This window comes from Macaca fascicularis, chromosome 11 (genome assembly GCF_037993035.2).
Source record: "Macaca fascicularis isolate 582-1 chromosome 11, T2T-MFA8v1.1".
In the NCBI taxonomy this organism is placed as follows: domain Eukaryota; kingdom Metazoa; phylum Chordata; class Mammalia; order Primates; family Cercopithecidae; genus Macaca; species Macaca fascicularis.
This window is the reverse complement of record NC_088385.1, coordinates 130,109,839-130,122,454: the sequence shown is the minus strand read 5'-3', so window position 1 is coordinate 130,122,454 and position 12,616 is coordinate 130,109,839. Positions and strand designations below refer to the sequence as shown.

General features: G+C 61.3%; 1 protein-coding gene across 45 annotated transcripts in view; it reads left to right on the top strand.

Annotated features, from left to right (window-relative positions):
* Positions 1–12,616, top strand: part of PITPNM2 (phosphatidylinositol transfer protein membrane associated 2) — a 168,026-nt gene that overhangs the window by 151,457 nt on the left and 3,953 nt on the right. For 4 of the 45 annotated variants that reach the window (XM_074008236.1, XM_074008246.1, XM_074008234.1 and 1 more), the window contains 12 exons: positions 2,382–2,629; positions 3,044–3,233; positions 3,377–3,496; positions 4,295–4,557; positions 5,065–5,243; positions 7,376–7,546; positions 8,145–8,288; positions 9,356–9,520; positions 11,182–11,330; positions 11,708–11,824; positions 12,158–12,274; positions 12,400–12,548. In XM_074008236.1, the coding sequence (XP_073864337.1) occupies positions 2,382–2,629; positions 3,044–3,233; positions 3,377–3,496; positions 4,295–4,557; positions 5,065–5,243; positions 7,376–7,546; positions 8,145–8,288; positions 9,356–9,520; positions 11,182–11,330; positions 11,708–11,824; positions 12,158–12,274; positions 12,400–12,548 (2,012 nt within the window). Of the gene's footprint in view, positions 1–2,381; positions 2,630–3,043; positions 3,234–3,376; positions 3,497–3,820; positions 4,558–5,064; positions 5,244–7,336; positions 7,643–8,144; positions 8,289–9,355; positions 9,521–10,119; positions 10,746–11,151; positions 11,331–11,707; positions 11,825–12,157; positions 12,275–12,399; positions 12,549–12,616 lie in introns of those variants that run through there. The other 41 variants (XM_074008243.1, XM_074008244.1, XM_074008242.1 and 38 more) reach the window with 28 other exon arrangements.

The following is a 12,616-nucleotide window of genomic DNA, read 5'->3' as shown; positions in this document are numbered from 1 at the left end:
ACACAGCTCTGACGCCCCCCAGGGGAGGGGCAGAAGGGGCCTGGGGCTCTGGATCTGCCTTGGGGTGTGTGTTCAGAACCCAGCACTGATTCTGGGGCACCGCCATCCAAAGCCAAATCCATTTGCTTGCAAGAACCCCCAAACCGGAGCCCCTGCTCCTGGCCTTGCGGAGACACTAGTAGGGGGATGCCTCTATAGCTGCAGGGCGCGCAGCCCCCACTAGAGCCCAGGGGAGGTTGAGTCCCTGTCTCGGGCTGAGGCATGATGTCCCCTTGGAGAAAGCAGGCTGAGTGTAGTAGGGAGACTGTGTTCCAGGGGTCTCTGGGGGCCCCTGGGTCGTCTCCAGGACTGAGCCCAGTCAGATAGGCCTATGCAGGATTCTTTCAGCCCCCAGTGCCAAGCCCTGCCCATCTCCTGGTGACTCAGTACCACTGGACATCACCTTCCTGTCCTGGAGGCTGCATAAGACATTTCTTCCATAAATCCTTTGCCTCACTGGACTGCAAATAAAACCCTTGTCAAAGCCGGATAGGGCTCATGTTGTTCCCTCCTGCCCTGTGTTCTGGGCAGCTGGTGGCCCCCTCTGCCCTGGGCTGAGTGTGTTTGTGTCCAGGCCAACCAGTGGTGGCTAGTCCCCATGTGAGGACAAGTGTCGGTCCTGCGCTGGCCCCTGGGAAGAAGAGGGAAGCCCCGTGGCTCCTCCTGGGGTGAGGGCAGCCCAGCCTTCCTCCTCCAGCTCAGCAGCACCCACCAGGCTTCCTGCTACTCAGTGGCTCCTGGCCCAGCCCATCCATTCCCTTGCCCTTCCTGGTGGCCATTTTCTTTTTCTTTTTTTTTTTTTTTTTTTTTTTGAGACAGGATCTCACTCTGTCACCCAGTTTGCAGTGCAGTGGCACGATCTCGGCTCACTGCAAACTCTGCCTCCTGGGTACAAATGATTTTCCTGCCTCAGCCTCCCGAGTAGCTGGGATTACAGATGTGCACAGCCATGCCTGGCTAATTTTTGTATTTTTGGTAGAGACAGGGTTTTGCTATGTTGGTCAGGCTGGTCTCAAACTCCTGGCCTCAAGTGATCTGCCTGCTTCGGCCTCCCAAAGTGCTGGGATTACAGGCTCAAGCCACTGCTCCCAGCCACCTGGTAGCCTCGTAAGTCCTGGGTCCAGCCCCTACCCTCCCCACCCACCCAACCTCTGTGTTGGCACCTGGGTCCTGGTGCTACCCCAACCCCATGGCCAGCTGTCCCCACCATAGGCCCTCTAGATGGCTTTGGCTCCTTGGTCTGTCTCCTCGGGTTCTTGGAGGCAGGACTCTCCCTTCAGCTCCCTTCCCTGCCCCCACACCCCAGACATCATACGGACACAGCAAGTACTTATCAGTGGCCCCTCTTGGGCCCTGGCCCTGCTGCTATCCTCCGGTCACATACCAGAAGCTTGGGGCAGGGGAGGGTGACCTCTGGGGACAGGGCCACAGCCTGGCCTGGCAGGAGAGTGCTGAGTTGTGGCAGAGGCTTCAGGTTCCGGTCCAGCCTAGCACTGACACACCGTGTGATATTAGCCCAGTCCCCTAGCCTGGAGCAGTTTGTAGCCCTTACACAGGTGTGCAGGTCTAGGGTCTCACCTTGACCTCATAGGCAGGCCTGGCCTGCAGGAAGGTGGTGTCATTACCTCTCGAAATCTGATCGGCCTCCTCTCTAAGGTGCTAGGGCTCCATCCCCACCAGGACACCTCTCCTTTTGGAGACCCTGGTCTTAGAGAGAGGCCAGGAATGGCAGGGCCTTAGGGTGGGGGCCTGGGGAGGAGGCCCTGTGTAGCTTGGGGGAGAGCTCAGAGCTGCAGACAGAGGGGCTGGGGTTGCCACCCACCCAGGCTGTGGATGCCCTGACCCCGGCCATTCTCAGGTGACCTCTGTAACTTTGAGCTGGTGGTGGCCCTGTCTGCTCACGCCAAGACAGACACATACAGGGCAGGCAGCCCCCAAGGCCAAGACCAGGCTGAGCCTCTGCCTCACCTTAAAGCTGGAAGCCCCAGAAGCCACTGCCTGGGCTCCCTGAAGGAAGCAGAGCTCATGCTCTCAAAGGAGTGGACTCCCTCAATGGCCTCTGCACCCCTGGTCAGGGTGGCAGACAGGGGCAGGGCTGCAGGAGGAGGAGTGGACAGGCCCACCTCCCTGACTCCTCCTCCAGGCTCCAGTCCCAGCAAGGGTCCCAGAGGAGGGGTTAAGGCAGCCAAACCCCAGACCCCAGGACTGAATAACCAACTGGGGTTCTCAGAGGGAACAGTTGGGCTGTGTACAACAGGCACACCCCCACCAAGGGTGACAGAGGGGCCTCAGCAAGGAGCTGGGTTCCCTGGGGAGCTGACACTGCCCCCCAACCCATGCAGGACGAGGTTAGCCAGCCGCTGGCTGCACCGCCCTCCAAGATCCACGTGCTGCTACTGGTGCTGCACGGAGGCACCATCCTGGACACGGGCGCCGGGGACCCCAGTTCCAAGAAGGGTGATGCCAACACCATCGCCAACGTGTTCGACACCGTCATGCGCGTGCACTACCCCAGCGCCCTGGGCCGCCTTGCCATCCGCCTGGTGCCCTGCCCACCTGTCTGCTCTGACGCCTTTGCCCTGGTCTCCAAGTGAGTGGCACCTGCCCTTGACTGCAGCCTCCGGCTGTGCACTGTCGTCCTCCCACCTTTGGGCCTCAGGTGGCTCCCCAGTTTCAGGACTCCTGCCTCAATGTCCAGACCCACCAGCCAGCCCCTTCTACCTGGAGGTGCCCAAACATATACATGCAGGCTAAGCCTCAAGTCCCAGGAGGGCTGGGCCCATGGCTGAGCCTTCGTTTCCAAACGTGTAATGTGGGGATATTGGCCTGCCTCTGAGACATGGGGTCTTACTCACCCTGGTCCCCCAAGCCTACCCAGGGCCTGGCCAGGAAGGGTTATCACTAGCGTGAGCTGAGTCCATGGCTGAGACTCGGGTCAGGGGAGAGGGGCCCTTTGGGCTGAGCTGGAGCCGCCTGCCCTCTCTTGACTGGCCCCTCTCCCCAGCCTCAGCCCCTACAGCCATGACGAAGGCTGTCTGTCCAGCAGTCAGGACCACATTCCCCTGGCTGCCCTCCCCCTGCTGGCCACCTCCTCCCCCCAGTACCAGGAGGCGGTTGCCACAGTGATTCAGCGAGCCAACCTTGCGTATGGGGACTTCATCAAGTCCCAGGAGGGCATGACCTTCAATGGGCAGGTGAGTCCCGGGGAGGTTGGGGAGGGGAGGAGGATGGAAGACCCTGTAGGGCGGGCTGGCCTGAAGGGGAAGGTGATGGCCCCCCCAGCCTGTAGTCCAGCGAGTGGGTGAACGGCTCAGGCCTCTGGCCCCTCTCCCCCAAGGTCTGCCTGATTGGGGACTGCGTCGGGGGCATCCTGGCATTTGATGCCCTATGCTACAGCAACCAGCCAGTGTCTGAGAGTCAGAGCAGCAGCCGCCGGGGCAGTGTGGTCAGCATGCAGGTACCCAAATGGGGGCCCAGACATTCCCCAAGGCCTGAAGCCTCCTGCATGCCCCCAGGGTCGCTGCCCTGCCTGTTCCCGCACCTGGCCCCAGGCTGTGCCCACCAAGCAGAATGCTGGCAGCACTTCCTGAGTCCAGCTGGCTTGGACTCTACCCAGTTAAGCTCCGTTCATTCAACAAACATTTTCCAAGCCCCTGAACCCCAGCCCTGCTGCCAGAGCTCACCTACAGGGCAGGGGCTATGGAGGAGTTGGGGGTGCAGGTGAGCTGAGGAAGGCCAGCCCATTCTGGCTGAAGAGTCGGGGAAAGTGCCTGGGCCCTGAAAGAGCTGTAGCAGTTTTTCTCACAATCTCTCTCCCCTCACCTCTCCAAAAAAGGATGGGAAGGGCAGAGGTTGGCAGCACAGGTGCCCAGAGGCGGCAGGGCAGGTGCATGGGGGCAGGGGAACAGCTGCCACGTGGCCAAGCCTAGGAATGCGAGTGGTTTCATGAGCCTGAACCAGGGTTGGCACTGTGGGCAGTGGGGTCTGGTTCCTAGGAGGTGGGATGGGCGACCCCTCTCTGCTTCCCTGCCTCTGCTGCACAGTGGCAAATGGCCTGTAGACCAATGAGGTCCAGGGTGGCTTGTGGGTGGGGGGACAGAAGGGAACAGGGACCCTCCCCTCTGGTTTGGTGAGAGGCCGGCTGGACTGTGGCCACTGGGCCTGGGGTTAGGAGGGAGGAGGCAGCTTCCAGGATGCTGGAGAAGGGATCAGACCAGCGGCCACCTGGCAGTGAGCCTCCATGGGGCCATTCCAGGACAACGACCTGCTGTCCCCGGGCATTCTGGTGAATGCAGCACACTGCTCCGGTGGTGGCGGTGGCGGTGGTGGCAACAGTGGTGGTGGTGGCAGTAGTGGTGGCTCCAGCCTGGAGAGCAGTCGGCACCTGAGCCGAAGCAACGTCGACATCCCCCGCAGCAATGGCACCGAGGACCCCAAAAGGCAGCTACCCCGCAAGAGAAGCGACTCGTCCACCTATGAGCTAGACACCATCCAGCAGCACCAGGCCTTCCTGTCCAGGTGGGCGGGGCTGGGGGGCTGGGGCTCGCCTCTGGGTGCAGGAAGAGGCTCCAAGAGGGAGGAGCGTCCCCTGCGATGGCCAACGGGAGGCCTGGGGTCTCTGCCTGAGGTTCCCCCAGCCTGAGACCTGGGATCCCAGTCTGGGCCCAGGAAAAAGTGGCTTATTGGGTGCCTTGTCTCATATACACCAAGGGCCATCTCGGGCCTGAGGGAGCAATTTGTCTTGAGGGTGAGGGTGGGGAATGGCAGAGTTGGGGGCAGAATGGACCAGGGGCAGGTGGTCCAGGTCAGGGCTGTCCCGAAGCCAGTGGGCCCCCGAGAGAGGTTGGGTGCCACCAGCAGTGTCTTGGCAGATGATGGCAGCTACACTCACATACAGCTAAGTCTTATTTAGGTTAGGTCTGATGACTCCTGGGGGCTGTGGGACCCACCCTGTCCCTCGTGAGACTAGGGGAAGGCCAGCTGTGAGAGGGGCCGTGGTGTGACCTCGTGCGTCCCCCACTGCAGCCTCCATGCCAGCATGCTGAGGACTGAGCCCTGCTCACGCCGTTCCAGCAGCTCCACCATGCTGGACGGCACAGGTGCCCTGGGCAGGTTTGACTTTGAGATCACGGACCTCTTCCTCTTCGGGTGCCCGCTGGGGCTGGTCCTGGCCTTGAGGAAGACTGTCATCCCAGCCCTGGATGGTGAGAGCCCAGCAGGGGCGGTACATGCGCTGGGTGGGTGTGGGGGGTCTCAGTGGACCCCTGTGACGAGATCATGGCCACATCCCAGGCCTGTTTCTGCCCTCCTTCCTGTCTTCCCCACCAAGGGCCCCTTGCTGTCCTCTGCTCCTGCTTCAGCAGCTCAGTCACTGGCTGTCCGTGACACCTGCTGTTTCATTTCATCTCCAGGATGCCTGTGGGAGCTGAGGGTCATCCCCTAGATGGGAAAGCTGAGGTCCGGGAAGAAAAGGCACCACCCCAGAGTCAGATGGAGACAGACCCAGCCTCCCAGGTCCAAGGTCCTCCCATAGGGAGAGATACAGAGGCAGGGCATCCCCAAAGCCTCCTGGATATAGTGGGCTCCCGGCCCTGGAGGGGCCACAGCTGTGCGTCTGTCTACCCAAGTCAGGCAGGCCGGCGGGTGGGCATCACTGAAGCAGCAGTCCCTGCCGTGTGCCCTGGGATCAGCCTGCAAAGTCCCAGGAGCCACACAATCCTGAGAGTAGCCACACAGGGCCCATGTTACACCCCCAGATGACAGAGGGGGAAACTGAGGCTCAGAGAGGTTTAGATGCTTGCCAAGTGCTAGGTTAAAAATGCAGACCTGGCCGGGTGCAGTGGCTCATACCTGTAATCCCAGCACTTTGGGAGGCCGAGGCGGGCGGATCACCTGAGGGCGGGAGTTCGAGACCAGCCTGACCAACATGGAGAAACCCCGTCTCTACTAAAATTACAAAATTAGCTGGGTGTGGTGGCGCATATCTGTAATCCCAGCTACTCGGGAGGCTGAGGCAGGAGAATCACTTGAACCTGGGAGGTGGAGGTTATGGTGAGCCAAGATCGTGCCATTATACTCCAGCCTGGGCAACAAAAGTGAAACTCGGTCTCAAAAAAAAAAAAAAGCAGATCTCTGGACTCAGTGCCCAGCACCCTTCCCCTTCCACAAACTGGTGACCAGCATTGCCAGGAAGAGAAATGGGTAGCTTTAAAGGGACCCCAACAACCAAGGCAGCTCACACTTGGTGTAAAGGGGTGCAGCCCCATGGAGGGCATCCCTGTGCCCCGTCCACTGCAGGCTCTGAACAGCCCCACAGAGTCCCACACAGGTGCATGGAGACTTAGGGACAGTGCCGTTGTGGTCACATTATGTGTCACTGTGAAAAACCAGAACCAACTTAAATGTCCATCTATTTGGAGGGGACTGGTTAAATCAATTCTGGCACAGTCACACAGTGGAGTACCTGCCTCCTCTGAAAAAGAGCAAGGAGAAACTATGCATGCTCACATGAAAGACGCCAGCATTTGTTGTGTTAAGCGGGAAGAAAAGGCAAAGTTCAGAAGGCATAGCATATGTTCCAGTTTATGTCCCTCTAAAAGTGAGATACAGCACTGATAATTAACACATCCTTACATTCACGTGATCTCCTTAACTCCATGATGTGGTTGGAACTGCCACCCCATTTGACAGATGAAGAAACATTTTCCCATACAGGCAGGGCAGGGCTGCCTTAGCCAGTACTCGGTGGGGCTCCTGCAAGATGAACTGGAGCTGCAGGGGGCCTGGGGTGGAAGGGGTTTCCACCATGTGCCCTTCATCATGTGCTCTTCTGTACTGCAAACCACTTTTTACCACAATCATTATAACTTTTGCAATGAAAAAAAAATTAAGAGGTTGGACGTGGGGGCTCACGCCTGTAATCCCAGCACTTTGGGAGGCCCAGGTGGGAGGATGCCTTGAGTCCAGGAGTTTGAGACCAGCCTGGGTAACATACTGAGACCCCATCTCTACAAAAAATAAAATAGCCAGGTGTGGTGGTGTATACCTGTGGTCCCAGCTACTCAGGAGGCTGAGGGGGGAGGATCACTTGAGCCCAGGAGACTGAGGCTACAGTGAACCAAGATCGCACCACTGCCCTCCAGACTGGGTGCCAGAGCAAGACCCTGTCTGAAAAAAAGTGACAATGACCGAAACACGTCCTAAATTGACAGAGACACACCCCCGTCTCTCCCAAACTTTCGGCAGACAACCCAGTTCCCAGTTCCCAAATTTCCCACTCCCCACCCCTGCTCCTCAGGGCCGGCCCCAGCTCTGCAGCCAACACCCCCACCCCCAGTTTTCCAGCTGCGGCCGGCCTGCCAGCAAGTCTACAACCTCTTCCACCCCGCGGACCCGTCAGCGTCGCGCCTGGAGCCGCTGCTGGAACGGCGCTTCCACGCTCTGCCGCCTTTCAGTGTCCCCCGCTACCAACGCTACCCGCTGGGGGACGGCTGCTCCACACTGCTGGGTGAGAGGCACATTCCGCCCTGCTCCTCTGGGGGAAGGTGGGGTAGGCATGGCTCCCTGGCTCCTAGGCCCTCCGTGCCACGTGGTTCTTCCCCAGGTGAGAGGGACAGCCTGTGCTGAATGCCTCTTGGAGGTGGACAGCTGTTGGGGGTGGGGGGCGGGGGGTGGTGCATCCCTCCGCACTGATCCCTGAGGCAGGAATGATGGTTCCCACCTTTCGGAGGGCACAGGTCAGGGCCTTGTTCCAGGGTCCCCGGAGCAGGGAAGGGGCAGAATGAGACCAGACTCCCCTCTCCACAGCTGAGCCTCCATCCCAGCAGAGACAGAGCTAAGGACCCACCAGGGACCCTCACTGAGTTGGGGGCCTGGTCGGCTGGGTCCCATCATGGCAGGTGGCTGGCCCCGAGACAGGATGCAGGAGACGGGTTGGGGCAGGGGAGGTCCAGGTGGGCTTGGCCCGACCCCTGCCCCGGCGTGTGTCCCAGCGTCTTGTCATGTCCTGGTCCTAAAAGAGCCCTGAGTCTCTGTGTTGGAGCGTGTCTGGATGGCCCATGCAAGTGTCTGTTCTTGTCCTCTGTTCTCTCCCCGTCTGCCTCCAGTCGAGACCGTGCAGAGAAACCCTGAGCTGGTCCTGGAGGGCGGCCCCCTGGCCCCTCTCCCCCACGGGGACAGCTTCCTGGAAACCAGTATGCCTGTTCCCGCGCCCACCTGGCAAGACGGGCCCCGCCCGGGCTCTGCCGAGTGTGTGTACCCTCCCCTGCTCGTGGTGATGTCTGCTTCGCTGGCTGCCCCAGTCCTCAGGGACACCCCCCAACCCATGCCCTCCTTGGCCACTCAAGAGCTGGTGGGACCTGGGTGGTGAGGAACAGAGACTTGGGCGGGACGGCCCTGAGGAACTGGTATGGGTGCCTCCTCCCGCATATTGTGGGCCAGAGGCGGGGCAGACCCAAAGCAAAGGGGCGCAGCAGCTCAGAAACAGCAGAGGCTGTCTCAGGGCCACAGAGCACGTCAGTGACAGTTCCAGGGCTCTGCCAGAAGCAGACGGGAGATGGGATGAGGCCTTGAGCCAGCCAGGCCCACCCCTCACTTGGGGAAGCTTCTGGTCCCAGTGAGGGGTTGGATTCCCCAGGGCCCACTCCTTCCCTCTCTGAGGTCACCCAGGCACCTCCTGTACCCCGTCCAGGTGTGGCTTGTCTGACTGATCCCCGTCTTCCCCATTCTGTCCTGTCTTCAGCCTGGGCCTGGGTGAGCCTGGCTTGAGTCCCCAGCACCTGCCTTTGTCCCCAAACGCCCATCAGGGACTGCTGGCTGTGGCCTGTGTGAGGGACGTCCAGGGCTTGCCTCTCTCCGTGCTCTGCGTGTGCAGGGCATCTCCAGGAAGCCACCTGTGGCACCTGTTGTCAGCACCCTGCAAACCTGGGTGGAGCCGCTGCTTTTGCTGTGGGCTGTGGGTCAGGTCAGGCCAGGCTGAGCTCTGGAGGCCCTGGAGCCGCTGGGGCTGCTGGACACGAGCTGAGGGGTGTGTGGGGGGCAGGAGGGTGACTGAGGTTGAGCCCAGCTGCCACGCCTCCCTGCCCTGTGTCTGTGTCCATTCTTCAGTCCACCCTGCCCCAGCCCTCCTCCTCACCTGCTGAAGCTCTGGGCCCCTCCCTCTCACGGCCCTGAGCAGGTGGCTCTGGCACAGCTGCTGCCCAGCCCCCAGCCTAGGCACACACTGGACCCTGACACACTGGCTCCCCGACTGCTCCGGGGCTGGGCAGGGCTGGGCAGGGCCTCTCTTACCTGGCCTCTGGTCCCTGTCCACCTGCAGCGGATGTGCTCCAGACCTACAATGCGGCCTTCCAAGAGCATGCCACCCCCTCCTCGCCCAGCACTGCCCCTGCCAGTCGTGGCTTCCGCCGAGCCAGTGAGATCAGCATCGCCAGCCAGGTGTCAGGCATGGCCGAGAGCTACACGGCATCCAGCATTGCCCAGAGTGAGTGTACCAGGCCCCTCACCCTCCTCACTCAGCCAGGGCCGTCGTGCCCATAGGGGACAGCTGATGACCAGGTCTCGGAGCATTTCTAGCTGCTGAAGCTGGGGAGGGATGCTGCTGGCACCCGGTGGGTAGAGGGAGGGAGGCTGCTGGGCACCTGCAGTGCCCGGACCAGCCCCACAGCAGAGACTGGTCAAGTCCAAAGACTCTGCAGTGACCAGGCTGAGAAGCTTTGCCTTCTCTGGAGGATTCTGGAAGAAGGCGCATTAGGAAGGGCCCCACCTTCCTCATGCTTGGCTCCTGCATGAAGCTTCTTGGTGCTTCAAGCAGAGTCTGGGTTTCCTTCTCAGTCCCCGCCAGGTGGCTGCCCCGCCGTGCTGGGCCAGGGATTCTCACAGCTGCGGTCAGCGTGGCTATACAGGGGCTGAGGCTGGGATGGGGGTTTCTAGCAGTTGTGTTCATCCGTGAGGAGGGCCAAGGGGCCCACCCTTGATAGCTGCAGGCCTGGCACTGTCCCAGTGTCCTGCCTGGCCCCTGGTAGACGTGGCAGCGCGGTGGCCCCCCATGTGGCTGAGCCATCCATTGCTCTTGCTTCTCAGAGGCCCCCGATGCGCTCAGCCATACCCCCAGCGTCAGGCGTCTGTCCCTGCTCGCCCTGCCCCCACCCCGCCCTATCACCCCTGGCCCCCACCCTCCAGCCAGGCAGGCGAGCCCCAGCCTGGAGAGGGCCCCTGGCCTCCCTGAGCTGGACATCAGAGAAGGTACCACCCCACACGCTTTCCCCTCACTGGGGGGTCACTCTGCTGCTGAGCACCCCTCACCACCAGGCTCTGCCCACCTGGACCCCTGCTTCGGCCTAACAGGGAGCTGGGGGTTGGGCTGGGAGGACTTGGCCATCCAGGGAGGAGGTGGGAGCTGGTGGCATTGTCTAGTGGGGTGGGGGGACTGGGGACCTGACAAAGCTGGAATGAGGCCAGATGAGGACCAAGGAAGCTCCAAGGAAAGCTGCGGGCAGAACCTAGGGAAGCCCGGACCTGTAAACCAGGCCCTGCTGCTGGGCCCCCTTGCGGACAACCCAAGAGGCACTTTACAAGCTCGTCTTGTTCAGGAAGGTTGCCCTCGCCAAGCCCCTAGTGGCAGAGCCGGATGCACCAGGACCATCCATCTGGAGGCCCAGGCTTCCCCACCCACACTGCTGTGCCTCAGGGCTCGTGGGGTGTCCCAGGTGCGAGGAGGGCAGCACCCTTGCCCTGGGGGTCAGGAATTGTAACCCCACCTCTGTGCAGCCTTTCCCAGTCTTGAGGCCTAGGGGGAAGACGGGAGACCAGGAGTGGCCCAGAGAGGGCAGCGATGGGGTTGCTACAGGGCAGAGGGTCACCAGAGTCAGTAAGGGACCAGGGACAGCTGGTACCATCCCACAGATTCCAACTGGTCCCCCCATGCAACCACGGGAGCCCCTCAGCAGGGCTGGCACTCACCACTGGCCTGGGTCTGTGTGCTTCTGCCTGCGCTCCCTCCCGCTTGCCTCACTCCCCCAGCCTGGGAGAAGATTCACTTTGGCTATAGCTGGTGGGGGGTCTGGGCTGGACTGAGCAGGCCAGAGGGGCCGAGTGACCCTTTGGGCTATACAGCCCCAGCCCAATCACGGCCCCTCCTGGCAGTCGCTGCAAAGTGGTGGGGCCAGAAGCGGATCGACTATGCCCTGTACTGCCCTGATGCCCTCACGGCCTTCCCCACGGTGGCTCTGCCTCACCTCTTCCACGCCAGCTACTGGGAGTCAACAGACGTGGTCTCCTTCCTGCTGAGACAGGTACCCAGGGCCCCAGGCCTCCCAGGAGGGCCCTGAGTGACAACACCCATGACAGGGCCCCGTTTCACAGACGAGGAGACAGTGGGGACTCCCCTCCAACCCCATCAGATCACAGAGCAAGCAAGACGAAGGCACCTTTATGCTGGGGTGTGTTCAGGCTTTTAAGGATATTGGGATGGAGGGAACATATCTACACATTCGTCAGGTGAACGAACAGGGATCTGAGGACTACTGGGCAAATGGTAGTAGGTTGAAGAACGCACCCTACAACCCACAGGCTCCTCTTGCTCCCGGGCGCTGGGCCTCCTCCTCCTCCTACGGCAGGAAGCCCCAGGGTGCCATCTGCCCCATGGCCCTGCCCTGTCCCCTCTTTCCAGGTCATGAGGCATGACAACTCCAGCATCTTGGAGCTGGATGGCAAAGAGGTGTCGGTGTTCACCCCCTCCAAGCCAAGGGAGAAGTGGCAGCGCAAGCGGACCCACGTGAAGCTGCGGGTGAGGGTCCCCCGGGCGCCCAGGCCCCCACGCTGTCACCCTGTCACCAGCCTCCGTGTCCAGATGAGGAAACTGAGTTGCAGGGAAGCCTGCAGTCTTATGTACCTTCCAGGGCCATGAGGCTGGAGCTGTCAGCCCACTTCACAGACAGGGAAGGCAGCAAGGCTTCCTAGTTTTTTCCAAGGCCACGCCATCGTGTCTGATCCAGACTTGGATGTGGGCTGTGCAGCTCATAGCTCAAGCCGGCCCCTCAGGCCCACAGAGCTTGAGCAGAACACAGGCACCTGGGGTGCCCTCTGACCCCCTGACCCGGGCTTGCTGCTCCCTCCACAGAACGTGACGGCCAACCACCGGATCAATGATGCCCTCGCCAATGAGGACGGCCCCCAGGTTCTGACGGGCAGGTTCATGTATGGGCCCCTGGACATGGTCACCCTGACTGGGGAGAAGGTAAGGACACGGCGGGTAGGGGTAACATGGAGGGACTTTGGGGAGCTCCCTGCTGCCCTCTGGCCGGGGTGCAGGGGGTAGGGAGGCCAGACACAGCCAGCCCGTGACCAGCCTGCTGGGCCCAGGTGGATGTGCACATCATGACCCAGCCACCCTCGGGCGAGTGGCTCTACCTGGATACGCTGGTGACCAACAACAGTGGGCGTGTCTCCTACACCATCCCTGAGTCGCACCGCCTGGGCGTGGGTGTCTACCCCATCAAGATGGTGGTCAGGTATATGCCTGCACTGGGTGGGCGGGGTGGGCAGGGCGATGCTCTGGGTGGTTCTGATGAGCACCCCA